Source organism: Thunnus albacares, chromosome 17, assembly GCF_914725855.1.
Source record: "Thunnus albacares chromosome 17, fThuAlb1.1, whole genome shotgun sequence".
Classification (NCBI taxonomy): Eukaryota; Metazoa; Chordata; class Actinopteri; order Scombriformes; family Scombridae; genus Thunnus; species Thunnus albacares.
In genome coordinates this window covers 8,805,001-8,821,180 of record NC_058122.1, presented here as the reverse complement: position 1 = coordinate 8,821,180, position 16,180 = coordinate 8,805,001, and the positions used below count along the sequence as shown (strand labels likewise).

Below are 16,180 nucleotides of genomic sequence, written 5' to 3'. Positions count from 1 at the left end.
CAGTGAGTAAAAAGGCTATTTCCTTCTGAAATGCAGGACAGCAGAATTATAATGTATTAAGAACGGAAGTGACAGTGCAAATTGCAAGTCCTCAAAATGCACGTAAATGGTTGAGTAAAGAGTAGTGAGTGAAGGTCAGTAATTACATTAATGCAGTTTGCTGTTATTGTTTGGTCCTCATGGTACTGCAGGAAGAAAATGCAGCCTGGGGGATAATTTACATAACAGTTTTTTTTACATGCAAGAGTTTACCTACATTGACTAAGAAACTGTTGGAGAAAAAGAAGTAGAAATGTTACACTAAAAAGTTACACTAACGTTACAGTGATTGTGTAAACAATCACATAATATATTCATTCTGACTTGTGATTTATCTTGATATTATCACAAAGTGGTGATTATGGTTTTTATGTATCTTTGGTTGGGTTTGACTGAAAGCTGAATGCGGAACTAAAGTCACGTCATGTGATTCCAGTCAGGACTTTATTAGTGACCGCACTGTTTACCTTCCGCTGCAGATAGATGTGTTTTATCAGCAGAGGAATGCTCTCAAAATGTACTCTCACGGTTCAGAGAGTTTAATTAAGCAAGCAAGGTAAGCAAATATACAAGGAGAACTTCCACCTTCATCACTTCTCTTCAGCTGGTTTAATACATATCGCTGTTATTTCAACAGCTAAGCTAACTAGGCTAAAGCTACGTAGCGTCTCAAAGCCTTGCTGTATGTTATCATTACTGTCGTTACTTATCTTACTTAAGGGCTACTTTCACAGCCCTTTATCACAGGTAGGATTTCAGTTTCAATATCATGCCTGTTGTGTTCTTACTAATGTGTTTACTCTGTAAAATGTCATTTTATGACAGCATACACAGAGAGAAACGAGTAAACGTTGCGTTCTCGAGACTGTAACCTGCAATGTTGCAAGTGTTTGTTAATTGTTACTCGGTAAATGACCAAGGGGATACATAAATGATCAAGTATGGAAGCGGTTAATATTGGGTCAGTCATGTTGAGACTATGTGGTGTGTGTCATTTCCAGGGAGATTCAGGAGTCTGAGCTGCAGAAGTTTTACAGCAGATTAGTCAAGCTGCTTCAGGGGAAGGAGCTCGGTCATGAGACTGTCGACTCCCTGCAGAGGCTGCACCTCATCCTCTCTGCCACCAAGTACACCAGGACGTAAGAGCTCCAACCCACACATCCCACACCACATGAGCTACTGTCCATACACACTGTGTTTAATCTCTACATATCAAACTTAAATCATTCACACCTTCCTGTCTTTACTCCTTCCATCTCCTCCTTCCCTCTTCACGCCCTGCTCCTGCCTTTATCTCTTTCCTCTAAACCCCTTTTACTGTCAGTGGTGATGTCTGACCACACAGATCACAGCCACAATTCTGAATTTCTTCTGCTCATGTGTTTTCTACATAAATCACATCATCATCATCATCATAAATATTACGATTATCTGTCTGTTTGTGCTCCAAGCTATTCCATATGCAGTATTTATTATGCAAATCCTCTCTGCCCCAGTCTTATGTCTCCTCTGTTGCCATCAACCAAAGGTTGCCTTCAGAGCTTCACAAGAGGCTTTCATCACTCCTCTCGTCACCCTCGGAGCAGCTACAGGTGTTGAGCTCAGCGGTACTCAGAGAGACACTGCCCCTCTCTGGCCAGGAACTGAACTACAACCAGGACAACTTCAGCCAACTCAATAGCCATGCTGCTGCCCTGCTGCTCTCACAGGTCTGCGGTGTGCATATTTTGTGTTCAGCCTAATTCATTATTATTTTGAGACATATACAAGATTGTAAGAGGCCATTTTTTTTATCTCTTAAATTGATGGTGATTGGTTTTCTGTCAACTGACTGATCAATTAACCAGCCACCACACTCAAAGGTGTGAATTTTATGGAAATCCTTCAGCAATGAAAGAGTGTACAAGTACTGTTCTTTGTTTTGGTACATTTCAGGGTATTTTGAAAGAAAATTGTTTGGAGGCTGTGAAAATACACTGAGATACAAACTAAAGGAGCTTGTTTTATTTGCAGACCACTTACTTACCTAATCATCATGTCTCGCACTCTCTTGACACCAACAGGCTGGATCCAGGGCCGATCTGTCATCTCTCTGCGCTCTACTCCTTCGCAGTCTGGAGAGCCGACCATCGGAGGGGCCGTCTCACTTGCTCACACACACCCTGCCAATCCTCAACACCATCCTCACACACAGCCCCGAGTGCCTCACTGAAGGTAACAAAGTTTCCATCAAATCCGAGATCATGATAGTGTTTCAGTGCACTTTGTTAACTAGAAAGTAAATAGACATGCAGCCATTAAGCACATAAATCAGCATCCTTTTTTTAAGTTCTGTGCACAATGAGAAGTTCTCACATGGTTCTTTCTCTACACTTTACTTGACTACAGATCACATGACCCTCCTGAGTAAAAAGCTTGTCGATTGGCTGCGTTATGCTAGCATCACGCAGGGAGGCGGGGCTTCCTCAGGAGGATTCTTCACAGGACCCAGGTCGCGTCAGGTACAGACCTTACAACAATGTCACATTTGTTTCTGTTTCTTTTCAGCTTTGTTTGACGTCACTACTTTATTGTACATCTTTGTTTTTGTATGTTTGTGGGGGGGGTTTCAGCCGGTGCCTATAGCAGAGCTGGATGGGACGGTGTCAGGGGATTTCTTCACAGTTCTGTGTGTGGGCCAAGGCTTCACTGAGGACCAGTGGATGAACGTCTACTCCTTTTCCATGTTGCGCCATTGGCTCCTCACCTACCACTCTGTGTCCAATGGCAACACAGCAGCAGATGCTGGTATGACTTTTGTCACTGATGCTAAAATTTGCCCTCACATGCTAGAAGCTCTTTATTTTATGTAATAGCCAGAAAGCTAAATTACTTAACATCTCAGATCACTATTTTCTTTAAAAATGTAGGGATTTCTTATTTTTTGACCAGAAAGAAATAATCCAAGATTTCATTTGGTCCCTTATTACCTCAGTGTCCTCTCAAACAACTACATTTTGGTCTTTTGAGGAACATCAGCCTCAATTGATCAACCATGAAGGCTGTAATTCATTCATATCATACGTCTCAGATGACCTGCTCTGTGTTTTCATCATCCCCAGCAAACAGGCAACAGCTCAGTCTCTCCCTCTCCCACTCCCACTCCTTTTCTAATGGTAAGATATGTAAGAGAGTTTGTGGATCTTCCCTGCATGCACGTGCATCTAAGAAGCCAAATCAACTCCTACATCTTCTGTTTAACTCCAGGGCAGCACAGGTCAACTCACAACACTTATGACATGATCATTACTTACATCCACATTTAATCTAACCAGAAATCCTGATCTGTGACTCCTTAACTACATTTTCTCACTGGTGTGTGTGTGTGCGCCTTTTGCCTTCCCTCAAATCTGCTGATGAGTACATAAACTCAGTGGCACTTCTGTGATTGGATATTTCTTCTTCAGGACTAATTCCACAATCAAATAACACTGTATGTAATTGATATTAATTACTGTATAATTTTACTTACATGTGAAATAGCTCATCATGGTATGAATCTTATTGCTCTCCACTTTTCCTCTGATTGGATTGGACTGAACAGCTTGGGGCTTTTTCTATTCTATATATATAATTCCTTAAGTTATTTTTCATCTTTGTAAAAGATGAACATAACTGTTTCAATCATTTCAAACATTCTTTCCTCTAAAACTCAACAGTGAGTTTATCTTAAAGCTTAAAGTGCCCTGTGGAGTTTTCTTGTAAACAAAGTTTACATTTAGTGTTCCTCACTAAAACACATTGTGTGTATCCTTGAGGCCCAAAAAATCCTCCTCATAAAACATTTGCAAAGGTTTATTTGCCTTTTTTTTTAAACAAAGTTCGAAACCTAGATTGCAGATTGCTTTCTCAGTACATTACCACCTGTAACTCAGTGGAATAATGTGAAACCATTGACAGGCACCACAAGCTTGTGCGTGGGCATGTGCGACCTCATGCACATGCAGGCGAGCAAACAAAACAGGGACCCACTCATAAAAACATTGCACCATAGTGCTATTAGTGGTCAAAAACTCCACTGGGTACCTTTGAGTAAACAAACTAAATCAAAGTTATATACAGTCTCTTTCCCATTTTTTCTCTGCTGCAAATACTTTTTTAAAGGGCATTGTAAAGTAGCTTTCTTTTTTTTCATTCCTTTTTGATTGAAGCAGTAATTCACTGTTTTTTCTATGTAATTTCATTTTACATAATCAAAAACCTCCCACGTCTTTATGACTCCTGATTCCTGTTAACTCGTACATTTGGCAACAAGCAGTTGGAGAATACATCTTTTATTATCATAAATAATCATTTCTGTGAGGAGGTTTTGAATCATGAGCTCTAACTCCTGACCTCACATGTTGCAGATGACCGGTCGGAAGTGGACGGGTCAGTGGTTTCTATGGTTTCAGCGACTTCCTCCTCCAGCCGATTGCTGCCGCCAAAAGAGCGTCTGAGAGAAAAGGCTTTCCAGTACTGCCAACGCCTCATCGAACAGAGTGACCGCAGTGAGTGTGTGTGTGTGCTTGTGTCAACAGAAAAAAAAAAAGTTATTTGTGCAGCTGTGAATGCAGAATTTGGATCAATAATTTATTCACATACATTGTACTAGACGCTGTGTACATGTGAACAGCTGTGATTTGTATTCTTCTCTTTGTTTCAGAGGCACACAAAAGGACAGATACAGAACTGCAGAAAGCGGTGAGCCCATGTATCATTTATTTTTACAATTGCAACATACAGCATGTACACACAGCAGGGTTGTGTAGGAGACTGGTGTTGTTTGTTTCTGGTACTAAAAAGCTTTAAAACAGCACTATCCAATATGTCCTCTTAACCACTGTGCCTCATGTATGTGCACAACTCCATTCAAGCACAGAAACAAGCTGAACTTCACTAACAGTAAGGAAAAAAAACACACATACAACAGCTGAATACAACAAAGTCATGTCAGTAATGTCAGAAAACTACTACATTTAAACGAATAAATTAAAAAAACAGATGAGCAGCACACTCATTTTCCTCATTATCCAGATGTTATACTGGTGCTCTCATTGTGTCTGTCCTGTTTCCTCTCCTAGTGTCTGGTGGAGGCGGTGTGTATCCTGGATTGTGTGTGTTTAGAGGACACCTCGCTGGTCTACCGGGCGTTCCCGTGCATTAAGGCACTATTTGGTCGGCTCAGCTCGGACCTGTCGTTTGCCCGAGTCCTGCTACCCCTAGCGCAGTTCTACCTCAACCATGGTGTGCATACACATCAACATGTTTTCACCATAAGTACAAATATGGATAAATGCATATAAGTTAATTTACTCTGTTCCTTTTTTCACTGATGCCGAAAGTATTTGAAAATGTGAATTTCAAAACAGCTAAATGTGTACTTGAACCTGTTTAGGCGAGATGGCAGCAGTAGACTGTGAGTGTGTGTGGAAGCTGGTGATTGGCCGATTCCCTGCCGAGCTGTTCAACGACCCTTTCTTGGCACACGAGCTTCTACGCTTCCTCCGACTGAACCTTGAGAGCCTACAGCTCCGAGTGCCACAGTACACCCGCTCCTTCCCAAACCTGCTGAAGGTGAAAACAAACAAATTTATAACTCAGAGATTCTTTTGATTGTTATATATGCTACACATACTCACTGTAGACTAGTGAGGACTGTATGTTTTATCTCTGTCTCTGCAGTTCTTAGCGTGGGACAGCCCAGCAGTGGTGGATGACTTTGTGGATCTGCTGCCCTCTCTGGTGACAGCTGGAACTGCAGTGGAGCTGCTCCACACTCTGCTAGACCTGCCCTGTCTCTCTGCCACACTGGTCTTGCAGCTCAGGTGCTCACACACATCGGAGCAATATTGCACAAAAAATGTCAAAGTTGCCTGATTTGCTTCTTATTTTTTACCTCACTGAGTTTGTGTGTCTGCATGTGTTGCAGGTCAATATGTTTGCCTATCTCTGAACCAGGCGGGCGCGGCCTCCTGTCACTGGATGCATTCAGGAGCCCTTCTTACCGAGGGCTTTTCCTCTTCCTGCTGCGAGGGGAAGCAGGCTCAGGTAATCATAGACACACAATTAATGGTTTTAAAACATGTTGTAATAGTTTGGTTTTTTTAAGATTATTTTTTGGCATTTTCGCCTTTATTGGATAGAAGATAGTTAAGAGACAGACAGGAATCAAAGGGAGAGAGATGGGTAGAGATGGGCATGTGCAGTAACCACTCAGCTACCAGGGTGCTCTGTTGTAATAGTTTTCATGACATAACTTTCTTTTGTTTTTCAACATGGAGAAATATTTCCACGAGTCCCCATGGTCATTTTGTCTGTTTTCTGGAATCACTGATTTTCTGTCTCCCTCCATAGGTGACACAATTGACCGACTGAGCACACTCCATGAGCTGCTAGCTGAGGCTGCTGATTGGCCGAGAGTCATTCAGTGTTCCCAGACTGTCCCTGTGCTGCTGCACATTTTTTTCAACAAAGTCATTACGGTGAAGAGATTAAACATTCTTTACAAAATAATTACACCTGTGATTATTGTACATTTATAAAAATGCTGAGCTGAGGTTAAATATTTACATATGACTCATCTTGTCCGTTTTGTATAACATAACATTAGTGATTCATGAATGCCAGGTTATTTGACAAAGCTGGATGTTTAGTTTTAAGTTTATATTAACTATATCAAGCATGTGGCTGTTTTTTAGGTAGCTGATGAGAAGCTTTTAGCTCATTTGATTCTGGTGCAGCTGGAGAGAAGCAGCCTCCTCCTCAACGTCCCTAACTACATCAAAGTGATACACAGGTACACCTAAACACAGTGTTACTCTGCTGGAACATCTGTCTTAGTTTCACCCTGATCCCGTCACTCTCTCTGTGGTGCTGCAGGGTGTTCAGCTGCCACCTGCTGAGGCTGTGCAAGCTCCACCCCTCTCTGGTGGTGGACCAGTCTCACGAGCTGCTGGAGTTCGCTGGAACCACAGCCAACGTCTACAGCAAAGAAGAAATCTACACACATGTGGTAATGAGACTCTGTGTCTGTAAGCGTGAGATGGAGAATCGTAGAAAGACAGAGATAGGGATCATGCTGATTTAAAGATTATACTTTCTGTGTATTTTGGATCATGAGCAAAACCCTCCGCATCTCACATCTCTAGCTTTTCTCAAACCTCAGCATCTTTTCCTGTGTACTGAAATAACAAAATGTGCCAAAACCTGACACTGAAAACATATTTATCTTGTTTTGCTTTCAGGTGTGGGTGCTGGGAGAGTACCTGTCTGTGTCATGTGACTCTCGCTGCTCTGTGAGGCTCATCACTTCCTGTTTTGAGGCGTTGGAGGCTGTTTTGTTTGAGATCACTTCATCTGCCCCTCCCCCAGGAGCAGATCGCCCCGCACCTCGAGTCATCACCACTCTAATGAGCGCGCTCGCTAAACTGGCATCACGATCACATGACCTCATACCCAGGTGACTGACAGACATACACATCAAAGTTTTTATTTATTCTTTACTCATACACGTCTGTGATGTCATGTAATTGTTTGTGTCTATTGTAGGGTATCTCTGTTCCTCTCCAAGCTACGATCTGTAGCCAGAGGCGGGTCAGTTGCCTGGTGCTCCGATGAAGAGGACCTCGTTGCCATAGTAACGCGAGGGGAAGAGTTGTGGTCACTCCTGAAAGCCCCCGGTGTGGCTCAGAGTGTCCTGACCCCACCTCCCCATGTCATGACACCCCAGTGGCACCGAGACACCAACGTGGCCATGCCACTACGACTGCAAGCCCTCACCAGCCTCACACACTCACAGTGATACACACACACACACACATGCACACCACTCATTAACCTGCACACACATAAATTTATAAACATCATCGTGCAATGGCACTCCCTCATGAAATGGGTAAAAACAAATTCAACACACCCTAATGGATCTTGTTTGATTTTTGCACCTTATTTTTGTAAATAAATGATATTATTTGATTGAAACTTGATGTGATGAAGCATCTTTGTCATCCACAAAATACACAGATCCATCATAGTTTTAATATATTGTGTCTTCTTTAATACAGTGATTTCTCAGAAATACATTTATACAAAATAGATCTGATTTACAAAAAAAAAGCTTACTTCCTGAGTAAGTGCTCTGTTTTCTGAAAGTTAAAACAGAAGCCATTTAACTGCGACAGGTTAAGGAAAACCCGACAGTGTGATCTATACAGTAGAGACAAAGTATAGAAGTAAAAATGGAAGTTTGCATATATAATCTGCATGTATAACATGTCCACATGTTAATTCTGTCATTTGGAAGGTTTCAGGAAATTATATTTGTTGATAGAAAAGTGCTCAAGGATAAGAGTGCATCATTTAAACAAAATAGCTGGCAGTCATAGTCCTCTAAACAAGATAATCAATGCATATAATCTTGACAAAAAGTATTGTGTGAGGATAGACTCTACATTTCTGGCAACCATTCTTTATGATTTAACATTTGACCTAGAATACATCGGTCAGTGTTATGTGAATTATTTAGATTGGACTTTTCTTCTTTCAAATCAAATTACAGAAAATTATGAGAATATATTTTGTTGCTGATTCATAATGATTATAAATCACAACAGAGTCACAACCAGGCCAGTTCTACTGAGCCCTGTTATCCACAACAACAAAGGTCAACTTGTTTGAGTTTTAATTATATGGTTTTAATTGCACTAGTGTGTTCCACCAGTGTTATTAACTCTATTTGTTGATTGGGTGCTTAAAGTAGTCAAAGTCAACCAAAATTAGTATGTTTGGTTTATAAAACCAGTGGCAGTAAAGATGTTGAACACAGAATTTAAAGTTCAGTTACTCTCAGAGAAACCGTCTAAAACCGTAACATCTAAAAAGAATAGCCCCAACCTAAAGCATTAACATATTTTACTGAAAGCTTGTTGGCTGTGGTGCCGACTCTGTATTTTCATATAATGTGGCTATGCAAAAATGGACAAAAGTAAATTAAAATCTCCGTAACTGTGACACTGATTTAAATACAAGATTAGCACCAATATAAAGGAATGCCTGTATGCTAAGTTTTGGCACGTCACTTGTGGTTAGAGTTTACTAGCCTAGCTTAGTTTAGGCGTTGTAGTCACAGACAGTATGTTGTTAGTTCAGTTACAGAGAAGTATGCATAAAGGAATAGTTCAACATTTTTGGAAAATAAGTTATTTGCTTTCTTACAGAGAGTTAGATGAGAAGATCGATGGCAGCAGTTGGTCAGCTTAGCTCGCAGCAGCTGTGACTTCCTGACAACCAATGGAGACTTCAGGAAATCACTGATAAACTCAGTTAAGAAATAGTCCTGTGTATTAAACTGTTCATAAAACAGCAACATGTTGTTTTTATACTTTGCATGAATTAAATGAGATAAAGCATTTTAATTAGTGAACTTTAGATTTGCTAGTAGGCAGATTTTGATTAAATTGGAGTGAGACAGGCTAACTGTTTCCCTCCATTTTCTGTTTTTATGCTAAGCTAAGCTAAACACCTACTGGCTACAGCTTCATATGTAATGAGAGTGGTATCAATCATCTCATTTAATGCCTAGCGAGAAAGCGAATGAGCGCAGTTCCCAAAATTTTAACCTATTCCTTTAACTGGACAAAATCTTCCTGGCATATCTGTTGCCATATCTGTGCAAACATCTCCTATGAGGTAATGAACACAAATGGAAGATTAATTCTAAATCTCTTCTCTGTCTCTATTGATTGGCGGTCCATCTGGCCGGTCAGACCAGTTTGATTGGCACGTCCCTGTGAAAATAACTAGTCTCATACTGCAGTTGATACCTTGTTATCAGTCGTCACAAGTTTGGTTCAGTCAAGCTAAATGTTCACTGGTCAGTCTGTTATATAATTAACATGTTGAAGTGACTTTTAGTTAGACAGTAAGAGTGTTTGGTCCCAGCTAGGGAGAATTTCATTTGATTCGTAGCAGTCAGATCATCTCAGCACCATCTCTCCAGGTGTAGCCTCATGAGTCAGGTTAGCTGTAGTCAAAACACAGTGATCTTGTGAAATACACTCTTCTTGGTCAGTCACTTGGAACCATGTGATCTCAGGTGGGAGCGGTGAGTCACCTCGATGTCTGTAGCAGAGGTCCGGGTACGTACAGGTACCTCCAGATGGCGTAATAGTGAATGCTTGCTCCTATTGCAACGAAAAGGTGCCAGATGGCGTGGGCGAATGGAACAAGGCCATCGCTCTTGAAGAAGACCACGCCCACCACATAGAAGACACCTCCCACAGCCAGTTCACACACACCTGCACGGTCCACCTGTAACATATTCACTTTCAGCTGCTGCAGTACATCACATTTCTAAAAAAATGAATGAATGAATTGGAATGTATAGCTGATACAAATTAGGTCAAAATTTTTGATAGAGCATGTTTAACAAATTGAATTTTCATGATGCATTTCTATAAGAAAAAAGAAAAAAATAAATTCATTCGAACAGACCACAGAAGCCAAGAATGGAATAACAAACCAATTATCCCATTATCTCTGAAAAACTTATTGCTCTCCCACGATGACATAGTTAACTTGTGATCTCAAGATAACAGGATGAAATAAAATTATAGTAACCACAACCATTTTAGTGCCCATAATAGACAGAACTATGCTAAATACATTTTAAGTTGAGGGCTTTGGGGACAAAGATTTTGCATTTTTGTTTTGGTCCGCTGAGCTCAGATCATATATGCAAAAAGCATACAGTTTTTGGTTGATTTACAACACTCCAAGGAATCATTGTTTTCTACTCATTACACCAAGAAAATCAACTATCACAAACCTGTGAAAACTTTGAAAACCTTCCTTGGTGGTGTGTTCAAGAATACACATAATAATCTCAAACCTAAAATCATAACCAAAATAAGTAAGAAATTTCAGATGCTGATGTATCTTTGAATTTACCAACAGGGACATCAAACCCATCACTGCTCAAAACAACATAACCACACAAAAATAACATACGAGAACAGATAGGGCCGATATTTCGGCTTTTCATGAGATTCATGAGATTCATGAATTCAAACCAACAATGAATTCATCCCACTCACAAGTAGTCTGTGCAGCCAAAACCTGAATTATCTTATTCCTCTCTGCCATAGAGCTGCATTGATGTTTCAAAAACTACTAAAAACATGTCAGTTAGCCACACTGGTGTAATGTCACAATCTCACATACACCGTCCTGCTGCTGGAAAAGCTCAAATTGCTCAACTAAGAGTGCCAAATGTGTATTAATTCGCTGCTTAAAATAGTCCCCAACAAATGCACTATTTGCTCCTGTTTGAATAACGTTTGCTAAAAACTACAGCGCCCAGCTGATTTTAAAAATTACTTTTTATATTTTTTAAATGAAACTATGTATTTGTGATTCTAATTTAAAAGATTTATCTTCAGTAGGAAGGAGTGGACTTGCTGAATGTCACAGATTGTGTAGGAAAGTGTAAAGTATTGAGAGACAGACTAACACACTGTTGACAATAAAAATATAGATTAAATGTCAACATCATTGTTTAACAAAAAATAATGGCACCCTTTTACATCTCAAGGAAGTTTCAAGTCTCTGCAAGTTTAATTTTATAGTAGACTAAAAGGAACAGAGACCAATGATTTGTAGGTAATGGGCTAAAACAAACAGAACCACTGGTTTGGCTCTTTAAATACTGACAGTGTCTGATTCCTGCACAATAGCAGGAAGCCTGTTGCAGCGGAAAAGGCCTTGCAGGAGATTTTTTATTCTTAAAAGCAGAGAAAGACAATGCTAAAACCATTGTGGTTTGTTCTTACCATGGACAGGATGACCAAAGCAGGAACAGCTCCCATGGCCACATATCCCAGCAACTCTACCAGCTTGTACCTGCAGGTAGAAAACTGGGACATGAAGAGATAATGCCTCCAATTTTCAGTGTAATTATTTCTGCAGAGTGTTTGCTGTAAACACTTGAGAACAGGAGTTAGGTTTCAGGTAAATTGTGTCAAACCAGGCCACAGGTCAGAGAGAGATGAAAAGAGATGGTGTTACCTCTCATGGAAAAAGAAGACATACATGGATCCTATGCAAGCCATGACCCAGATCAGCCAGCGCATGTGACACGCCCAGGGCCCAAGCTCCCTCAGCATCAACCTGGTGAAGCACATCCCACAAACATCATTACAGCACATTCACCAGCTCGGTTGTCCAACAGACTGCTTATAATTTGTGGGCCGCAATCATGTGACGACAGACCCACCAGGGAGAGTAGGAGGCTGCGATGAAGAAGTAAATGGCCATTCTGTCACACATGTGGAAACGCTGCTCCACCTTCCTACGCAGAGACAAAGAGACAAACAGATTAGAGCTCATTTCTAAATTAAATTTACGACAAAGTGTGTCTAGTTCAGAGAAAAACATAATCTCTTCATCATGTGTAATCTCTAAAATACACAGTGTTCAGAATGTAAGAAATATGATCAGCCAGGAAATTAAGTTACAGGGAACTAAAATGTGTTTCAGGGCATGGCAGCATCTCACATTTTAATAGGAAAATTTGGTTGTTGTGAAAACACACACACACATTCAAACTGCCCCTGATTGTGTCCCTAAACATATAAGACATGGTTTGTTGTGCCTTTTTAGACTATCTTGTGTGTGAAAGGACAGAGGGAGTTTGGAAAAGGGTTGTAATCTATTCACTACATTTTTAGTCAGTCAAATAACTGTTATAAAATAATTCAATTAGATTAGACTCATGGTTTAGCCTGGAGCTTAGATATGCAAGTGTAATAAGCATTTGTAATTTTCTATACTAGATATATATTTTTTATTTGAGGAAAAAAATTCTATTGTCTTCTGGATGTGGAAATGCAAAACATTAAAATTTTAAGGTTTGTTTCTATGTGAGAGTGTGTGTGACCTGTTTTCAGAGGGTGCGAGTTGAAGGTAATTTCATTACCACACCACATCTGTTGTTTGGTCTGTGGCCTTCTGGCTTTGTCATAATTAACAACATAATTAATAAACTGTATGTCTGAGTGTGCTGTAGAAGTCACACACACATCTGCCAAATCCCTACCAGCATTTTCTGCTATACACACACACACAAACACACCGGAGGTGGCTGATTTTCCAAGTAGCGGTGTGGAAGAGTGTTGAGGTAACAAACAGGCCGGTGAGACCGCTCCCATAGAGCCAGGCAGCAACACGATGCCATTGGTCCACAGATAGGAAGTAAAGGACAGACCCACCCAAGAGACTCGGGAGGATCCAGAACTGCAGAGGACCAGAAGAGACACAAAATTAAAATTATTTTTATAATTTCCTCATGATACACACGCTGCATTTTATATTGTAAAAGATGTTTGACTTTGTCCCTTTAAATCAAATTTGTCAAAACTGTTGATAATGTGTTTCAGGTGTCGTATCTTGAGTTGTATCAGGTCTCTGCTGATACAACTCAAGATATAAAAAAACCGCTTATCTGCAAATACTGGGAATGTAACCAGGCGTTTTATAAAAGCTCAACCCAGGGATTTGCAGGGAAATTATACACCCACACACCTCATTTATTTCATCATGTTCGCATTATGAATACTGTTGTCCTTATAAAAAGGTTCTGGTTGGTTGATTTTCTTTACTAGTCTCATGCGGGAAAATGATTCTGTATTCATCCTTCAGTCTTCTTAAAATACTTTCCTGACATTGTTAACATTGTTCTGTCTCTGAAACCTCTCACAAAAGGTACAGATGATCCTTGTGGCTACATTATGAGATTCACTACCCTGCAGAATGGCATGGAGAGAATGAATGAATGAATGAATGGACATGTATCATAAAGAACCCCAGCCTGTTTCAAGGTTTACAGTCATTATGGCCATGTTTTTTTCTCTGTTTTCTTCCATCAGTGTCTGTCTCTTGCTCTCTCGGAGGCAGAAGCGTTCAGGGATTACAGCAGATTAGAGAAAGCTACAGGCTGAATCACAGATTATAACCCACTGCCTCTAATGCACAGCCAAAAAAACCCTCCCCATTCTGCCTCATTCCTCACAATCCTCTCCATCTTTACACAGAATTCTCTGAGCTGGCACTAAACACAGAAAACACCGGGACAGAGAGTAAAACAAAACTACTAACTAGGCTTTAAGATGTCTGAAAGTGTGTGTGTGTGTGTGTGTGTGTGTGGTCTGTCTGAGCGTATTTGTTTGGCTCACCCCGTGTGTGGCACAGTTTGCAGCATGTTCGTATTCAGTAGGCTGGTATCTCTTACTGGCTGGCACCCTGCAGTTCATGAACCTGAGAGAGAGGCAGAGAAAGAGCGAGAGACACAAAGAAAAAGAGAGAGAGTGTGTTCAGGTAATGAATGTATATCTGGAGGCAAAACAAGGTACTGCTTTATTAGTTAATAAGTTACTGTGTGCTGAGCCAATGGTGTGTGTATGTGTGTATGTGTGTGTGTGTGTGTGTGTGTGTGTATGTGTATGTGTGTGTGTGTGTGTGTGTGTGTGTGTGTGTGTGTGTGTGTGTGTGATTGTCATTCTTGGAGGATTTACAGGTCTCTAATCCACATCACGTTGTCTGAATTTTAGTGTGCCTCATCGTTACTGGGGCAACTATCTGCGTTGCTATGGTCACCAGTGATGTCACTTTCTGTGCTACCACAACAGGAAACCTCTGACCACTAACCATTAACTACATTTGCATTATTTGTCATCTATGAGAAAGTTACTACATGTGTGCATGTGTGTGTGTGTGCACACAAGTGAGTGCATGCATGCGTGCGTCTGTGTGTGTGTGTGTTTGTGTGTGTGTGTGTGTGTGTGTGTTGTGTTGTGTAGGCTATTTAATCAGCAGAAAATCTCTCAATCCCAGTTTACAGGGAAAAACACATCTGGAGATGTTATGAAACCACATTTTATACATCAAGATGAACACACACACACACACACACCAATTTGAATGTGCAGGGCCACAGGTGTGTCTGTGTGGGTCAGCTGCGTTATTTGATTACACATTTAGGCCGGGCACTCATCATCACACGCATCACACATCCCATAGCTGTGTGTTGTAATGAGGGAGAAAGTGAAGCACATCAAACACCAGATTACCAAAACTCTTTTTTTAATATAACAGGAATAATTCATGTGTAACACAAAATCACTGAGATTTCTGCGGTATGAAATTATCTCGGGGAGGGACAGGAAACCCGGTTGAAACTTCAATACGTGATAAAGGGTGTTGCACCTATGACGGTACGTTTTTCTTCTGATTTAAGTTTGTTTCCTGAAACTGCACATCGCAGCTTTTTCAGAGATACTGTTACTGCTTCTCAAAGCACAAGATGCAACATAAAATGTCTTGTTTTGTCCCGACCAACAGTCCACAACCCAAAAATATTTAGTTTACTATCACAGAGGACCAAAGAAACCAGAAAATATTCACATTTAAGAAGCTGGAGCCAGAAAATGTGGGTATTTTTTTCTTTAAAAAAATGTGTGTGTGTGTGTCTGAGTGTGTGTGTCTGAGTGTGTGTGTGTGCTCACCACCAGAGCCCTCATAATAGGACATTACTGGATATCAGGAGTCATTGCCTCATTCTTTTTCTCTTTTTCTCACTTTTAATAGACTTTTCCAGACTTCCTATCAGTTTATTTTTGTAAAACAGGTTCATAATCACCTTTATTAAAATGCTACTCACATGCCTGCATGACTCCTACAAAAACCAAGAAATAAAGTAAATGCTTCCACCATTGAGCTTGTGTCACATGCTCTTTCTAACGGTGTAATCCACAGACAGAAAACATTTAGTAAGATGACATTAGGTTATTGTAGAGCTGCTTCTTTGCCCTGCAGCCCTACAGGCCGTGCCAAGTGCATAACAAGAGAACAGTATTTTTTGTGAGCACTGTTGTGGTATTGTAGGGCTATCAATGGACTTGAATGTAGCACTCTGATGTCCTCTAATCGGTTATGACAGAACTCTGTGTATGTGTGTGTGTGTGTGTGTGTGTGTAATGAACTGAGAGGGAGTAGGGATTCACAGGCTCTGATCAGAGAGGACATTGTTGTTATCATCAGCACACTATTCTCTTTTCTCGCTTTCTTT

At 40.6% G+C, this 16,180-nt stretch overlaps 2 protein-coding genes across 3 annotated transcripts in view; one reads left to right on the top strand and one right to left on the bottom strand.

The window, feature by feature from the left end:
- Positions 1-480: 480 nt before the first annotated feature.
- Positions 481-8,040, top strand: ap5z1 (adaptor related protein complex 5 subunit zeta 1). Of its 2 annotated transcripts, XM_044332281.1 has the most exons (18): positions 481-595; positions 1,041-1,178; positions 1,568-1,748; positions 2,103-2,253; positions 2,428-2,540; positions 2,652-2,826; positions 3,141-3,194; positions 4,428-4,568; positions 4,724-4,761; positions 5,142-5,304; positions 5,456-5,634; positions 5,743-5,885; positions 5,990-6,108; positions 6,415-6,542; positions 6,759-6,856; positions 6,940-7,072; positions 7,305-7,519; positions 7,609-8,040. In XM_044332281.1, exons 1-18 carry the CDS (start codon positions 555-557, stop codon positions 7,859-7,861), a joined length of 2,463 nt encoding a protein of 820 aa, XP_044188216.1. In that variant the 5' UTR covers positions 481-554; the 3' UTR covers positions 7,862-8,040. The 2 variants fall into 2 exon arrangements, with proteins under 2 accessions (XP_044188216.1, XP_044188217.1); XM_044332282.1 differs by lacking the exon at positions 3,141-3,194.
- A 59-nt stretch (positions 8,041-8,099) lies between these two features.
- mmd2a (monocyte to macrophage differentiation-associated 2a) overlaps positions 8,100-16,180 on the bottom strand; it is a 10,022-nt gene continuing 1,941 nt past the window's right edge. Inside the window, exons 2-8 of the mRNA XM_044332529.1 lie at positions 14,289-14,370; positions 13,190-13,350; positions 12,332-12,406; positions 12,124-12,225; positions 11,889-11,958; positions 10,172-10,368; positions 8,100-10,081 (exon numbers count right to left, since the gene is read on the bottom strand). Of these exons, the coding sequence (XP_044188464.1) occupies positions 10,078-10,081; positions 10,172-10,368; positions 11,889-11,958; positions 12,124-12,225; positions 12,332-12,406; positions 13,190-13,350; positions 14,289-14,370 (691 nt within the window). The 3' untranslated portion in view covers positions 8,100-10,077. The remainder of the gene's footprint in view (positions 10,082-10,171; positions 10,369-11,888; positions 11,959-12,123; positions 12,226-12,331; positions 12,407-13,189; positions 13,351-14,288; positions 14,371-16,180) is intronic.